This window comes from Anthonomus grandis, chromosome 7 (genome assembly GCF_022605725.1).
Source record: "Anthonomus grandis grandis chromosome 7, icAntGran1.3, whole genome shotgun sequence".
NCBI classification, from domain to species: domain Eukaryota; kingdom Metazoa; phylum Arthropoda; class Insecta; order Coleoptera; family Curculionidae; genus Anthonomus; species Anthonomus grandis.
The window spans coordinates 7,036,218-7,053,132 of record NC_065552.1 but is presented as its reverse complement, the minus strand read 5'-3'; the positions used below and the strand labels follow the sequence as shown (position 1 = coordinate 7,053,132).

The 16,915-nt window shown below is 32.3% G+C and overlaps 1 protein-coding gene across 2 annotated transcripts; it reads right to left on the bottom strand.

Annotated features, from left to right (window-relative positions):
* Positions 1 to 7,138: 7,138 nt before the first annotated feature.
* Positions 7,139 to 14,382, bottom strand: LOC126738885 (uncharacterized). Of its 2 annotated transcripts, XM_050444359.1 has the most exons (7): positions 14,220 to 14,381; positions 12,508 to 12,613; positions 11,704 to 11,885; positions 8,423 to 8,555; positions 8,027 to 8,149; positions 7,827 to 7,942; positions 7,139 to 7,645 (listed from the first exon to the last, which is right to left on the bottom strand). In XM_050444359.1, the coding sequence occupies exons 1-6, from the start codon at positions 14,229 to 14,231 to the stop codon at positions 7,827 to 7,829; spliced, it is 672 nt and encodes a 223-aa protein (XP_050300316.1). In that variant the 5' UTR covers positions 14,232 to 14,381; the 3' UTR covers positions 7,139 to 7,645. The 2 variants fall into 2 exon arrangements, with proteins under 2 accessions (XP_050300316.1, XP_050300315.1); XM_050444358.1 differs by lacking the exon at positions 7,827 to 7,942 and having other exon boundaries at positions 14,220 to 14,382.
* Between the last annotated feature and the right edge of the window lie 2,533 nt (positions 14,383 to 16,915).

Below are 16,915 nucleotides of genomic sequence, written 5' to 3'. Positions count from 1 at the left end.
AAAGAACCGATGTTTGTCTACCAGAAACTATCCTACATCAACTTTTTTAAATACGCTCATGATTTTTAAATGATTTTAGTATGTATTTCTTATATATAAACAAATAGTAAATAAATCTTGATTAACCATTTTTTTACGATTTATTTAATTTATCGTTTTAGAAAAAAATAAGGCTAAGGTGAATATTAGATGTAAAATAGAGATGAGTATTTTTTTATTTTTTTTATACTCATCATTAGCGTTGAATATATGAAAAATAAGTAAATTGATGTTAATTAAATGTCTGGACAAGCTTAAATAGATGATTTTTATCATATTTCTTTAAGAAATTTAAAAATACGTCAAATCTCTAAATCCAAGTGTCCAAAAGCCTGAACAAAAATGTTAATGTCTAGAAGACACAGAAAAAGTATTTGTGTATATGTCGAGCCTTTTTTTTATACAATGTTTTTTTATAGAAACTTTTTTTTTTATATATTAAGGGGCTGTACCAAAAAATAATTTAAAAATCCAAGTGTTTAAAAAAATCTCGATGATGGTTTCAGGAAAACAAAAACTCAGATTTTCAATTTGCAAACGCCTTCTTAAAGGCACAATGTTTTTTCTATAAAAAAGGATAAATAGCGAGAAAAATAATTAATAAAATAAATAAATTTGTCCATTTGTCTCAACTTTTTTGAATCACTCTATACAAAAAAGGTATATAATTTAATAATTAATTTTTACCGGAGTATTCTAGTACTGCAGACTATGAACTTCATTTAATGTCCTTTTTGGGGAAATCCTATTCTAATCTTCAAATTTTTCATATATCCTTAAACCAAAGAAAGAATGGTTAAGTTACTGACCAATCCACCGATTATTACTTCAGGAAATGTTAAATTTCGTAATTTGCTATACTTATTGATAAAACTAAAATTTCATACAAAACATAAAAATTATTTAAAATCCTTTAAATAACTAAAATTATATGTATATTTCCAAAAAAATTTTATACTCTAAATAAAAAGTGATGTTAAAAGCCTAAAACAAAAATATTAATACTTGGACGAAACATAAAAAGTGTCTGGAATAAAATAAAAAAATACTCGAAATCCCCCAGAGGCATAAGAAATTACTCCAAAATATTCTAAATATTTGAATTTTTATTGAAAATTATCTTCTTTTGGTAGGTATGTTATGGAGGTGAAACAAAAATTATTGAAAAAAACTAGGTAATAAAAAATTATCCTCAAATCAGTTTATCGAGGACATAATGTCTTTTAAAAAAAATAGGACAAATATTAAAAAGAAAATGAATAAAAAACAATTTCATCAACCATTGTGAATGATGTGTTGAACGATAATGCCCTTAGGGTGAAACATGTTAACATAAGTACTACATTAAAGACATTAACTATACTAGGTATAGATTTACAGTTTTTATTTTAGCCTGGATTAAAAATCAATATCTTAAAGAACCATGCATGATTTTTTTGAATTAAAAAACAATTTTACGAAATTTATATTTTTTTTTGATATTTCAACGCTTATTGCTTGTTTTTATTTTTGTTTCATTTTCCCTTAATAATTTTCTTTCTATTAGTAAAAATAAAGTTACTTAACATACGCAGATAGAGTCAATTAAGTATCTATGAAACAAATCACTAATTAAAAATTATATATTTTGTAAATTGGAGACGAAAATTGGGAGTCAATGGATAATATAATATATGGGTAGTTATATCAATTTTCTAATATAATTTTACTTCTATTTTTATTTCTGTTTATGACATAAAGTTTAAACTTATGTCATAAACTTAGTTTAAATATTATGAAAAAAAGTAGAAATGCGATCAAAGGTTTCCTAAAAAATCGATCATTAATCATGTAGGTTTTTAATTCGCCATACTATGACTATATTTAATGTTTAATACAAAAGTACTATTTACACTATGATGAAGGAGCAAGAAAAATGTATAGTATCGGTACTATGATTTAGATCTAATATTCGTTTACAATAGCCAATAATAATAATAGGGATTTTTTTTTATTTAAATGGAAAGAGTTAATGAATTCTTGTGAGTGTCTTTGTTTATATGTAAGAAATGTCTTAATTCGGTGTGTTCAATTATACACAGGATGGTTTTAGTACGAATTTTCAAACTATACAAAACGTTAGTAACACCTTTAACCGATTATCAAAAGCTATGCATCACTAAAAATTCTTTAAAGGTGTTTGCACAATTTTAATCTCTTAAAGCCTGTTAATATCATTCATTATTAATATCACAGGGTTAAGTATCAAAATTGTACTGAAACTTACTTATCTGTGGCCAGAGGCTACGCATCACTAAGAATGTCTCCTCTAAGAGTCTTTTGTATATAAAAAATTTCTTAATTAAATCAATTTTATGGTAGGGGAGCGTCTGGCCACGCATCAAGTGGCTTACTTCAAATTTTCAGATTGTACAAAATTATGTACAAAAGCTTTTATCATCTCAACTGGCTATGTTTATATAGACTAATATAAAGATTTGGGCAGAGGTCATTGTACAATCTTGATAGACCAAAGTCTGTAAATATTACTAATTATAAATATCTAAGGATTGGGTATTAAAATTTTACTTGAACATATCTTCTACCTGACTAGAGGCCAATAATGTTCTAGAGTCTCTATTTATATATAAAAAACTTCTTAATATAATAAATTCCCTGGTGGTGCGTTTAATATTATTCATTATAAATAGCCAAGGGGTTGAGTGCCAAAATTGTAATAAAATAGACCTGAGATTTCGTCAACCGTCATAATTTAATACAAAAAATTGGGATAATATAAAGAATTTTGTGGTGGTGCGTAGCCTCTGTCTAAGCACAAGATGTGCAGTTTATATAGTCCAAAGTTTGTCATTAATATTCATTTTAAAAAGTCAAGAGTTACGTATCAAAATTATTCTAAAACAGACTTTATGTATTATTAGAGACTGTGTTTATATGTAAGAGATATCTTAATTAAATTAATTCTATGGTAGTGCATGGCCAAACGCTACATATCAAATATTTCCTCAACTCTATCCGTTTAAATACAAGAAATTGTGATATTATGAAGGATTGCATGGTAGTGCGTAACCAGTGACTATGCACAATGTATATGTGAATAGTCCTAAATCTGTAAATGTTATAATATATTGTCATTAAATTCAGAAACATGCTCTTTTCTAGAACACACTTACTCCAGGAATGCTCTTTCATGTCAGGAACACATCGACAACGTCAAAAATTATAACCTAACTTCGCATTGACTGTTATTTAAGTGTTTATAAGGTAAACAAGGAAACTGATTGTTCTTTTTAACGTCCCATGGAATAATTTAGTAATGTTTAAAATTTTCTACAGTGTTTTTGCCGATCGAGACCAATCATTTCAAGAGAAAACTGACAGTCAAAGGAAGCAAGTAAACAAATTTTAGAAAATTTAAAATATAGGGATTTACAATAATATAACTTAACAAGAGCCCTTAAACAAGAACCACTGAAAAACTAAACACTATAAGTAAAAATAATAAACTAAATGTCAGTAGAAGCAAAACAGTACAAAAACTATGAGAATAATTAACGTAATTACATTTTCATAAAACCATGAATATTATAATATATAGTTTATTTAAATATAAAAAATGTCTTAATTAAATGAATGCCATGGTCCAATTCAATCAAGGTGGCTTTAGAACAAATTTTTAAAATACAAAATTCTGTTAGCACTCTACCCTTTACTAGATTAAATTTAATTTTTAAAATTGAATAAGAAACGACTTATCCGTGGCCAGAACATCACTAATAATTTATCAACTGTCTCCATTTAAATATAAAAAAATTTGATAATATAAAGAATTGTGTGGTGGTCATGGATAATTTAAATAGCCCAAAGCCTATTAACAATATTTTATAAGTATAATTTAAATCGGTCAAAGTCCTTTAATTGTCATTATTAGAAAAAGCTGGTTAAGTATTAAAATTGTACTAAGATTGATCTCATGCATACCCATACGTTCTGTTTAATTCATATTTCAAATAGCGCAACGTATTATTAACATTCTTTTTTTTTGGCGCATTTGATCTACAGCAAAAACTGTTCGTAACTCAATTATTTCAATGATTACTTAAGATGAGAACAGACATTTCTAGACATTGAAGGGGCGTTCGACAACACCCCTTTTGCATTAATCTGCCAAGCACTCGAGAGCCGCGGCTCAGAACCCTGTTTGGTTAGCTGGATAGAGGTCATGCTCTCGAAACGTCATGTATCTGCCCAGCTCAACAACAAGATTGTCGAAACGTTGGCAGCTAGGAGCTGCCCGCAGGGAGGAGTATTGTCCCCTACCTTGTGGTGCCTTGTGGTCGACAGCCTGATAAATCTTTTAAACAATGCTGGCCTATACACACAGGCCTACGCTGATGATCTGATAATCCTTTGCCCAGGGAAAGACGCCGTCTCAATGCGGGGCCCTATGATGAGAGCCCTGCGTATGGTGGACATATGGTGCCTCTCGGGGGGTCTCAGGATTAACCTTAAAAAAGCAGAGCTCCTACTATTCACGAGGAGACGTAACTTTGGCACGCCCCCTGTTATATCTCTAGGTGGCGTACAGCTGCATTACTCCAGGACAGTTCGATTTCTGGAAATCAAGATGGATGGGAACCAAACTCTTCTGGCACGATCATGCAGACACCAGAATGAAGAAGGCCACCTGCGCGCTATGGGCCTGCAGGCGGGCTTTCGGCAATACCTGGGGTCTGTCTCCTAAGATCCTCCACTGGATCTACTCGCGCATTGTGAGATCTCTTTCACATACGGGGCTATCGTTTGGTGGCCATGTACGGAGAAAGCGAAAATTCGTGCTCAACGTCTTGCATGTCTCAGCATAACGGGTTCCATGCAGATGGCGCCGACTAGAGCGCTTGAGACTCTGCTGAGCCTTCCGCCTCTAGACCTCGTTGTGCAATTCGAGGCAATGAGGACTGCATACAGGTTATACGTCCTCGGCGAACTACGTGCTGGCGAGACCGGTCACGCAAAAATTTGGTCACGGGTCATACAGGAATGTCCTCTCCTTCTGATGGGCAGTGACTGCATGGCTCCAGTGACTGTGGACTGCGAGGGATTCGTGACGCACATTGCAGGCAGAGAGGAGTGGCAGCATTCCAAGAGACCTGCATTGCTAAAAAGGGGGACCATCTGGTACACAGATTCCAGAATGAATAACAGAGCTGGATCAGGGCTTATTGGTGGGATCCCACATACCAGTAGGGCATACTCGCTGAGGGAGCACGCCACTGTCTTCCAGGTTGAAGTATTTGCTGTATTAAAATGCGGACAGAAAATCCTAAGCTGCGGACACCGCAATACAGTCGTATCAATATGCTCGGACAGCAGAGCTGCCATTAAGGCTATCACGGCCGCAAAGGTAAGCTCCAAGCTTCTACTAGAGTGCATAAAAGTGCTGAAAAAACTGTTACAGGTTGGATGCAGGGTCCAGCTCGTCTGGATACCTGGCCATGCAGGCCATGCAGGTAATAAGGAAGCGGACTCTCTTGCCAGACTGGGATCCGCGAATGTACCGATGGGGCCGGAACCCATAGTTGGTATCGCCAAATGCGTTGCGGTCGCGTCAATGAAGGGTCTGCTGGATAAGTGGACCCACCGAAGATCGACTGAGTCCCCTGGTATGAGACAGGCCAAAGCGCACATAGGTAGGGTCTGCCTGTCTCACCAAAAATCTACTACGCCTAAAAAGACGCAAAATTTGGCTAGTAACAGGTCTTTTAACCGGTCACGGGCACTAAAGAAGCCATCTCCATACTATCTGTGAGGAGGATGAAACCGTTGACCATGTAGTCGGGGAGTGCCCAGCACTCACGCGCGCCAGGTTCAAATACTTGGGTAACACTTTCAGTGTACCGAGCGACTTTAAGTCCTTCAGACCAGAGAGCCTTATCGGTTTCTCTAAGGCCGTTGGGCTCTGGTAACCCCCGGTGGGGCATGATGGGTCCATCAGGAGACCTATATGCACAACTGCCTTGGCAACCCACTGTTTCGTCAATTCAATTCAAGATGAGAACAAACGTATAACTCTATTTGTTTAAAAGGGATTTTCTATTGATTGATGTAATAATATTTAGGGTATTTAATAGGAAAAAGTAAGTTATTTTTTTGAACAACTATAAATTAAGATTTTTTTTGTTTTTAAGGTGTTAATCAGCAGAAAAGTATTTGAGAGTATGACTTCTTTTTAGTTAAAGGAAATCGTTGTACCTAATTTATGTTACTATATCGGTAAATTAATTTTTTATAAAAAATTTAATACTTTGACTTAAATTCATGACGCTGATCTTTTGTACTAATAAAGAAGGGAATAAAGGATAAAATTAAAACCAAAATGCAAAGTTATTTTTTTAAGAGGTATTTATTAACGCATACACATTCGTAAAAAATAATTAAAAAAACACATAAAAACTATACATATAACATAATATGACGAGTAATACCTTGCTCGTAAATAATAAGAAATCATAGGTATATACGCGGTCAGAAAAGTAAAAAAACCAATTAATTACTTGCCTATTAGCTTAAGAGCTATTCATTAATTTAAATCTTTTAAAGGATTGCTAAAGAAATCACTTTTAAGCAGACTTTTTACCAGGACATTTTAGACATGAGGATATTGTGCAGTTTTTCAGGTCCCTTTCTTGCTATGCATGAGGCTACAGTTTCATTTATATATGTCTTTTAATTAGTTTTATAGTTTTTAATCTACCTAATATTTTTAATACCTTTTATTTTTGTGTTTTATTGGATTTTGTTGTTTTAGTCTAGCGCTTTGTGATTGCAAATTATATAATTACTTTGTATATTTTACTTAATTTTATTGTTAATTTATTTTACTGAGGTATACAGATTTTTGTTAACAAAAATGTATATTTGTTTTTAAACAATAAAGCACTTTTTAACTTATTATAACTATATTTATTATTTATCAGTAAATTAATTTCTTAAAAAAATATTTTATTACTTTGACTTTAACACATTTACTGTCATAATGGTGATCTATTGTATTAATAATAGAGGAAATAAAGGATAAAACTAAAACCAAAAGACAAAGTTCTTTTTTTAAAAAGAGTCATTTATTAACGCATACACATTTGTACAAGTAAAAAATAATAAAAAAACACATAAAAACTATACATATTAAATAACATGATGAGTAACACCAAGCTCGTAAATAATGAGAAATCACAGGTACGCACCCGGAAAAGTCAAAAACCGTTTGAACTGCCCAAATTTTAAAACAATGAGGGCCTACAAACCGCGATTTTCCGGGCACACGAGAAAAATGAAATGAAATTAATGATGGAAACGAGTTTGTGTGTTGTGACGATCTTAGGTAAATATAAAAAAGGGGGACTACAATAACAAAAAAAACAAAGAGTAAAGTCGTAATACTGAAAGAATTGATTTGCCTATGGTCGGTTTATCTAGTAATGTCCATCGGGAAGTCCGTAAAGGCCATCAGCTACGATCTTGCCAGACGAACCTTTGATGACGACTTGAACGGTTTGAGGACCTTTAAGGACTCCGCCGTCATAGCTGATGTGACCTGCTGATGAACCTGAAACCAATTAAGAAAACTCAATTAATTAAAAATAAATTAATTAGCTTCAAAAGCAAATCCCATTAAAACCAATATTAGTAAGCACTAATGTATGTTAGATGAGTACAAGTTCGACTGTTGGTATGTGTGATAATGTGCCACACCAAACAAAATAAATGAATGAAAAAATGAGACGAACCTAGTATTTTTTACCTAAAACGTATCCACCGTGACCTCCATAACCTCCACCGAGTCCTCCGTGTCCACCTCCAAGAGCGATTCCGTGTCCACCTCCAAGACCACCTCCAAGACCACCTGCAATATCAAGAAGTTTTAGTGGTGAGCATATTAAAAGGTGGTGAAACATGCATTAGAAGCATTTAGACTTTGAAGACTTACCTCCCAAACCACCTCCCAAACCTCCGGTGGATACGGCAACGCCTTCAGAATAAGTGATGGGGGCTTGAGCGGCTCCTACGATATGGGCTCCTCCGTTAGTGGGTCCAATTACAGAGGCAGTTCCTATAAACGAATCAATCATTAATAATAATACGGAAAGTTTAAATAAGAACAGCCGATTTAATTATCATGATCAGCACCAATAAATTTCTCCTTTGTGCCTTAGAAGCACATCACTTAATTGACTATTAAGCGTATTTGGTGCAAAAGAATCTCGTATTACTTTCGTTTTTACGATGAAGACTTTTATGGGATTTCTATAGGCAGCTTTATCAAACTTCCTTTATCGGTTAAATTAATTGGTTCACGTTACTTTCATTTTAAGAATTTGTTTACCTTGGCTAGGTCCTACGATCGAAGCTGGTCCTTGTTGTGGTCCGGCGAGGTTGGTGGGTCCGTTGGAAGCTCCTTGGATGTTATTTGGTCCTTCAGCGGGTCCTAAGAGAGTTTTGCTTCCAGCAGCAGGACCCTATAATGAAACAGGATTTGTCAGTTTAAGGATTTTAAGGTAAATTTATCATCAAATTTTGTAATTAGTACGTTTTTCGAGGCAGTTCAAATTCTTCATCTCTTCTAACAAAGAGAACTGATAGCATTAAGCTTTAATTAATTATATTAATTAGTAAACTACCTGATTACTATCTTGAGGCATCAATTATTACCATAAATGGAACGGAAGGAGTAGAAGAATGAGAAGTGGATGATTGTCAATTTATTATTCAGCCACTGGAAGAATATCAGGCTAATATAACGTCAATTGCCTGGAAGAACAGACAATCAACTTCAGATGGCTTTGTCCAGACTGATGTAGTAATAATTGACTTTTCACAGGCAGTTGGAGCTTTCCATCATTTCTGCCAAAGCAGAACAGGGTAATCTACGTGGTAAGAAACTTTCAAGGGAAAAATTGGAAAAGATTGCTAGTTCATTAGCTGATTACTGTCCTAAGGCATTAATTATGACCATACACGAATTGTAAAGAGAAGGAAAAAATGGAGATAATTGTAAAAAAGTAAGAAAGTTGAATTGTAAAGAGAAGGAAAAAATGGAGATAATGACGAATCACAAATGAGGAGATGATATGATGACATTTCAGTGGATGATTGTCAGTTTACTGTTCAGGCAGTTGGAGAATATCAGGCTAATTTATCGTTAATTGTCTGGAAGAACAGACAACCACTTGCTGGTGAGGTAGTATTTGACTTTTTCCAGGCAGTCAAAGCTTCTTAGGGGTTCTGCTAAAGCAGAACAAGTTACTAGTTCAGAAATTGGGGCTCATGAGACTTCACTGCTCACTTCTTGCTTGGTTTGACAGTCTTCTTGCAGAAAGTATACAGAGAGTTTAAATTAATAATTTTATCGCATCTTAGTTTGAGGTTCTTTCAGAGTTTCTGTTTAATCTATTTGTCAATGATTTGATAAAAGTTATGAAATATTCTACTTGAAGTATGTTTGCGGACGATCTAAAATTTTACAAGAATATTGAGCACTCATTGAAACTTCAGAGTGATTTGGATACTATATGGAAGTGGTCAGTAATAATCTTTCGTTAAATTTGAAAAGATGTTGGTGTATAAGTTTCTTCAATGGGGCAAAGAAATATAATACTGGATATAAAATCAATAATGACACTTTACAGTATGTTCCTATGCGGTTTAATAGACTGTTCCCGAATTTTAGGCTAATTTATTATCAATCGCTTGGAAGAACAAATGATTACTTCAGATCCAATTCTTCTCATTCAAGCTGGAAAGGTAATAATAAAATTTTTCCACGCAGTTGAAGCTTCCCATCTCTCAAGTCCCAAGAGAAAAATTGGAAAAGATTTCTAGCTGATTCACTAGCTGATTACTATGCTGAGACACCAATGACGACCATAAATGAATTGTAAGGAGGAGAAGAAGAAATCTTCCTCATCATCTCCAATAAATAAGGAGATCTTATGGAACTTCAATGGATAATTGTCAGTTTACTGTTCTGACAGTTGGAGAATATCGGGCTAATTTATAAACAATTGCTTCGAAGAATAGACAATCAGTTCATCCAAGCTTCCTCTAAACTAGGAAGGTAATAATTGATTTTTATCCAGATATTTCAAGCTTTCCATCTCTTGCCAAGGCAGAACAACGTAATCCATATGGCAAGGAACCCTTAAGAGAAAAATTTGGAAAGGATTGCTAATACACTGGCTCATTATTGTTCTGAGCATATGATAAATAAGTCAGAAAAGCATAAAATGTAGAATGTCCTAAATAGCTGATGACTTAGCTGATGCAGAAGAACAAATGGGCAGATGTTATGATGATGCTTCAGTGAATGATTGTCAGTTTTATTTTAGGACAGTTGAAAATTTTTAAGCTAATTAATTATCAGTTGCCTGGAATGATATACAATTATTTCCGATGACTTCGTCTAGGCTGGTATGGTAATAATTAACTTTTTCCATAAAGTGGAAGCTTCTATCTCTTATATGAAAGCAGAACAGGAATCCATGTTTCAAAAAATTATCAAGGTGAAAATTGGGATGTGAAGAAATTGAGGATTACTTATAAACTGACCGATGATTATCCTCAACATATAATCAACAAATCAGAGAAGCATAAAATGTGAAATATGAATTACCCCTGCAACTGTAGACAAAATTATAATTGATCTGCAAGTTGAGTCCGTAGAATATTTTATGGAGATGGAAGAATTACTGAAGATGTAAGTGGACCATAAATAGAAAAGGATGAAGAAGACCAGAGACAAGAAGCATAAGTCAAGCAGAACAGGTGTCCATGTGTCGTCAAAAAACCCTTAAGGGGAAAATTGAAAAAGAATACTAGTACCTTTGCTGAATACTAGTACATTGCGTGTTTAGTATAAAGAGATGAGATGCATATGCAAGAATTACTAAAGATGCAAGTAGTTAGTGAATAAGAAAGAAGGAAGAAGACCAGAAATCAAAAGAAGCATATAATGAATATGCCAAAAACGCAATATATAAGGAGGGTATTTGAAGGAGTATATGCTAGAGAGTGTTTCTTGGCGGCTATTGTTAGTTAGAATCAGTAAAAAATAAGACTGAGATGAAAGAACTGAACATATTGAAGGTATAAATGATAATAATGAATAGAATAGGATGAAAATGTCTAGAGACAAGATGAGATATACGAAGAAAAATGGCAGGAATTCTTGCTAGAAAATGTTTTCGGATGTCTATATTTAGTTGAATTCAGTAAATATTGGATAAAGATGGAAGAATAATTAAAGATAAAAGTAGATGATGAATAGAAAAGGATGAAGAAAACTAGAGATAAGAAAAAGCTTATAATGAATAAGTCAGATAATTAAAATATAAGAAAAAAATCAGTATAAACTTCTTGCTAGAATATGCTTTCTGGTGGCTATGGTTAGTTGAATATAATAAAACGAGATAAGATACGGATGAAAGAACTATTGAACAAATTGAAGATGTAAGAGAATATTGAATAGGAAAAGATGAAGCAGACTAGAGACAAGATAAAGCAGGTAATGAATAATTCAGAAAAGCAAGATGTAAATAAGAACTGTTCTCGAGAGATGTAAGTGAAAGTAAGTGGTGCTTCTTTAATACTTTCAATGACGATACTTACTTGTACATAAGTTGGACCAGCAGCTTCGCTTCCGTAGTATCCACCTCCGTTACCGCCGATAGCGAAAGCAGCACCACCTCCGAGTCCACCACCAAGACCACCGCCGAGACCACCTCCAAGACCGCCGCCGAGTCCGCCGCATCCGGCACCTCCGGCACCTCCACCATGTTCATCACATCCGCCTGCAACAACAACAACAACGTTTTTGCCAACTTTCTATTTGAACGTAAGATCTAATCTCGATTAGAATCATTTCTTTTTTTTATGAGTGAAACTCATATGCACGAGGTTAATTATTTTTCAAGTCCTTATGCAAACATATTATAATGTTCGCGTGCGTTCTACGATTTCTACTCTGTAATCTGTTGCAATCCCTTGCGCTTCGGGTTCTGATCTACTTGTTCTACTAATAACAGTTATACACACGGTTTTGTCAAAAGTCGTTTAATTACATGTGTTGCGATAGTATCCGCTACCATATGATTTAATTGTTATTATCATTGTAACGGACTGTTGGTTTTTACCGTGGTTAATAATTTATGAAGTTGAGTGGGTTTCGAAAGGCTTCTGACATGGTTTCAAATAACCCAATCAATACAAAATCTTTAAAATGAACTTTGGAAAATATAAGAGGTGCTAAAGAGCAACAAATAGGTTTAAAAGGATTGAGTCGTGCATTATGAGTTCTGAAAGAGCAATCTGCTTAAAAACTACTTCTGAGTTTCCAGGCAGAAATACTGGTCTCATACTTTGATATAAGTAACCCAATTAATGGGAATTTTGAGGATTTAAATAAGATCTTACCTAGACCGCCGTATCCTCCATGTCCACCGCCGATGTATGCGATAGCACCATGTCCACCTGGGTAGGCGGCGCTGAGGGTAGCTACGGTAGCTAAGATAGTAACGGCCTGAAAGCAAATAAATGTAAATATTAGAATACCATCGTAAACTTTCTTGTGACAATGACCACTTGAAAAAAAAGGAAAGAAAGCTACAAAACGGAATGAAATGCAACGAAGCCGTGTCAATTGCGATTTAATTTGGAATAAATTAGTCGGCGATTGTACTGCGGAAGGATTATCGAGATGCAGATTGGATAACTGGTTTTTATTTTAACTTTATGATGGGAAATTGATTTTAATGTGGTGGACTTCCTTAGTTTTTTTTTGTTGGTTTAAGATTTGTGTCTATGAATGCATAATTGAAATGGGTACTAACGTTTATTTGCGATGTTTTTAATGTTTTATGGAAAGAATTTGATCTAGAAGTCTGAATTATTGTACTTCTGATGCGTTATTTTCTTTATGTTGATACACGGTGAAACAGATTTAGTGTTTAGTATATGTGAGCATTTGTTTGGGTTAAATGCTTAATTTATTACTTTATTGGAAGAATTTTTATTTTGTATGCAATCTGGGAAAAGTAGCACTAATATATTATTAAAAATCCATAATCTTGGGTCTTTTTGTGAATTGTGAAATTGTTAATGAAACATTTTTCAAGTTAAATGGATACGAATATTTTTTTATAAAACCTTAAGTATTATATCAATTGTTGCCTGTAAAAGTAGAAATATTTTTCACAATTTTAATAAGCATTTTAAGATTATTCTAGAGAATTCAATTAATTATTTGGTAACACTTATTAAAATAACTTTAAATAATTTTAATTTTTGTCACTGACAACAAGGCGTGCCTATAAGAATATATTAATTTTTTATAAGCAATATAGTAATAAATGTAGGGCCCTAAGAATTAATTAAACATAAGTCAAAACAATGAGCCCACGAAACCACGTACATTCACGACGGAGTTTAGAAATATTAATAAAGTTATTAAATTAAATTCGAGTTAAATAATTGAAAAATAATTATAATTCTAGGTAAGTTTTTAATAATGTCTAAAATGTTTCACTTAGCATTAAATTTATTTAAAAAGTTGAAAAATTTCACAAGAATTTCTAAAAGTGAACACAATACAAAACTCTACTGTTGGGCGCCAAACTTCTGCTACAAACTTTTAATATTCCAAAACTGAAAATGATTGTAAGAAAATCCTGGAATTTAATTGAAAAGAAGTTTGTGCCACTTGTTGGGCGCCCATCTTATGCCACAAAATTAATATAATAAATAAATAAGTTTTATTGAATATTTTAAATATATGTGTTATATTATATTAAACTGTTTTTAGGATATTTTAAATAATTCCTAATGTAAAATCTTGAATTATCAAAGACCTAAGAAAATGTATATAAAATTAATTTAAGGATTACTGTTTTTTTTCCTGGGCGCCAGACCACTTTTTGTGAAATATTATTTAAAATTATTGAAGAACTATGCCAAAGCAAAAAAAAACCCATAAACTTGAGCTTGTAACAATATAACGTTAAAAATGATTGCACTGAATTAAAATGCCACTAAGGGTTGGTAAAGTTACCCTATGATCCATTCACTGATTCACCACCACAAAATGCAATAAAATTTAAAAAAAAAAGTAAATAATAGTATGAACTCACCAAAACTTTCATGGCGGATTTGTTTGTTAGATAGTTGTTTAACCGACCAAACTGCAAGAAAGAAGTGATGCTTTGGAGAGGTCCACCGCGGGTATTTATACTAAATCTTGAACAGGGGGGCACTTTGGCCCGAATGCTAATATCTATAACAATTATACGGGGATCGGGTATACGTAAAAAAAAAATGGGTTGCACATGGTTGGGCATATTCGCCGGGTATATCGTATTCTACATTCGCCGCGGTTCTTGCCTCCGGCCCTCTTCGCCTACTCTAATTTTTTTTTCTTATTTTTTCCGTAAATCTGCGAATAAATCGCTGTTAGGCGGTTTGAGTCGTTTGGATTTTAGTTCGGGTTTTGTCTTGGTTTGGTGTGGCTGAATATGCCGCTTCTCTTTGACTTAGATTTTAATTGTGTACTTTGTGTGTTACATTAGTTAGTAAAATCGTGTTTTAAAATGGTTTAGCTGATTTAAATTGTATTTATTTCATTCTACATACATTTTTCTTTTGTTAAGTTAATATGATTTTATTAACTAAATTCTAGTTTCTTAGTCTAATTATCGGTAGTAAAGTTTTTGTTCTTAAAATGTAGTTTTCTATTTAGGTTTTTACTGAAAGCTAATTTAAAGTACGATTATTATCATTAGATTCTAAACATATTTTTAATTTTTTTTTCAAATTTTACCAACAAATTTACAAAATGCTTAATATGTTTCCAATTACTTTATTAAATTATTTTATTATGTAAATTTTATTTTTTAAAAGAGATCCTTACTTTACAGGCCTAACTTACTAACTAAAAATATAATGTAAAAAAAATGATACAGCAAGAACTAATCATAATAAAGATATTTAAGAAAACCATGATAAAAAGAAAAATAAAGAACATTTGTAAGTGATGCGTTTTCTGGACCAGAGGATATTTCCCAATAACTGGAAATTGTTTTTTTCTTGCAGGAACCTTTAATTGGTGTTTGAGTCTTTTTTTTTAAGTTTATTTAAAAAAAATGGTTTAAAGCCTTTAAGAATATAAGCAATTTTCACAATTTTAACTGAGATTCTTTATATTAATACTAAAAAACTCTATATAAACTGCAAGTTGGAAAAACTGCTTATGGAAAAATGGCAAATAAAGTTTACGATATTAAATACGAATAGACTATTCTGTTTCATTTAATTTTTTAATAACCTCTTTATTTTATATAATAGGTCCAAAAATTTAAATTTTAGTAGAAGATAAATTTGAATTAAAACCTAATAATGCATAACTTAAATGGATTCTAGAAAAATGATAAGAATGTTTCCAAGAACTTCACCAAATCTTTTTATGTTGTTATTAATTTATTAATAGATTTAAAATTATTAAAAGAAGACATTACAGCAAAAAAATAGCGAAAAAAATAATAATAAGATAAAAATAAGGAAATTAAGTAACAAAACTAATAACGCTAAAAAATATTTAGGAAAGCACTAATAAAGGTGGCAATAAAGAGGGTAAACAGGCAATTTTAGTATTTTTTAATTGTAATCTGTCTAGAAAAATTATTAAAATGTTTCCAATGACTTCACTACATTAATTTATATTTTTGTACTCCATGTAATCTATCAATAAATCGAAAATTTCCATTACCTTAAAGAAGGCAAAAAAAGTAAAAATTAATAAAATCGAAAATACTAATATTAAAATAAGAATAAGGAAATTAAATAAGAAAACTGAGAATGCTAAAAAATATTTAGTAAAACAGTATTAAATATGAAAATAAAGAGTACTTTGATAGTGGTGCGTTTGTGTTTTTCAGCAAATTTTGAAAATAATACATACATTCAGTTTGATACTACAGATTCTAGGTTTTACTATTAATTCTTCTTTAAAATTCCGTAATACGAAATACGTGTTGTCAATTAATGTGTAATTTAAGAAAATTTAATCATGTATCTATATACAGGGTGTTTCAAAAGTCATGGTCCAAACTGAAAGGGGTTGTAGGGGAGCCTATTTGGAATCAAAAAAACCCCCTATGTTGTTATCCGATTTTTGATGGTTTAGAAGTTATAGCTGTTTTTCACTTTTTTGCTATAATTTACTTCTGGCTATAAAAATAAGTTTTTTTTTAATGTCTGGGGATTTATTTTTTAAATATATTTTTTTAGTATTTTATTTAAAAAATGTCAAGTCTTTTTAATAAAAGTATATCATAAAAAAAATGTGTATTATCGCTGCAGAAAATAATGTTTAATTTTTTTGTGGTTTCTTTAAAAACAAATTTTACCGTTTTAATGAGGCACCACAGTACAGAAAGGCGCTGCAAGAATTTAAACCAATGTTTTAAAAATTCTTACAACTTATAGCCTTTCAATAGAAACGTTTAACTTAAAGGACTTTATCTGTTTAATATAAGGTAAGTAAATTTTTAGAAAAATGGAACGTAAAAGAAATAAAAGCTAAAATAAAACTTCGAATATTTCATTGGCATTTATTTAAAAAAGATGTTCAAAATGGCTGCCGCCGGCTCTTATACACAAACGACATCGTCTTATAAAATTTCTTTTTAAGTTTCTAAATGCTCGAGCATTGTTTCGTAAACTTGTTGCTGCATCTCGCAGTTTTTGACGAAGCTGATTTTCAGTATTATTTTCCGTTTGGTATACAAGTTCTTTAAAGTATTTCATAAAAAATAGTCAAGAGGATTAATGT

Bases quoted from the DNA above. Each gene is read 5' to 3' on its own strand.
- LOC126738885 (XM_050444358.1), bottom strand. The intron at 8,556-11,703 runs GTAAGTATCGTC...GTTTCATTATAG, and splicing joins CTGGTCCAACTTATGTACAA to GGTCCTGCTGCTGGAAGCAA. The intron at 7,646-8,026 runs GTAAGTCTTCAA...AATTGGTTTCAG, and splicing joins TTTGGGAGGTGGTTTGGGAG to GTTCATCAGCAGGTCACATC.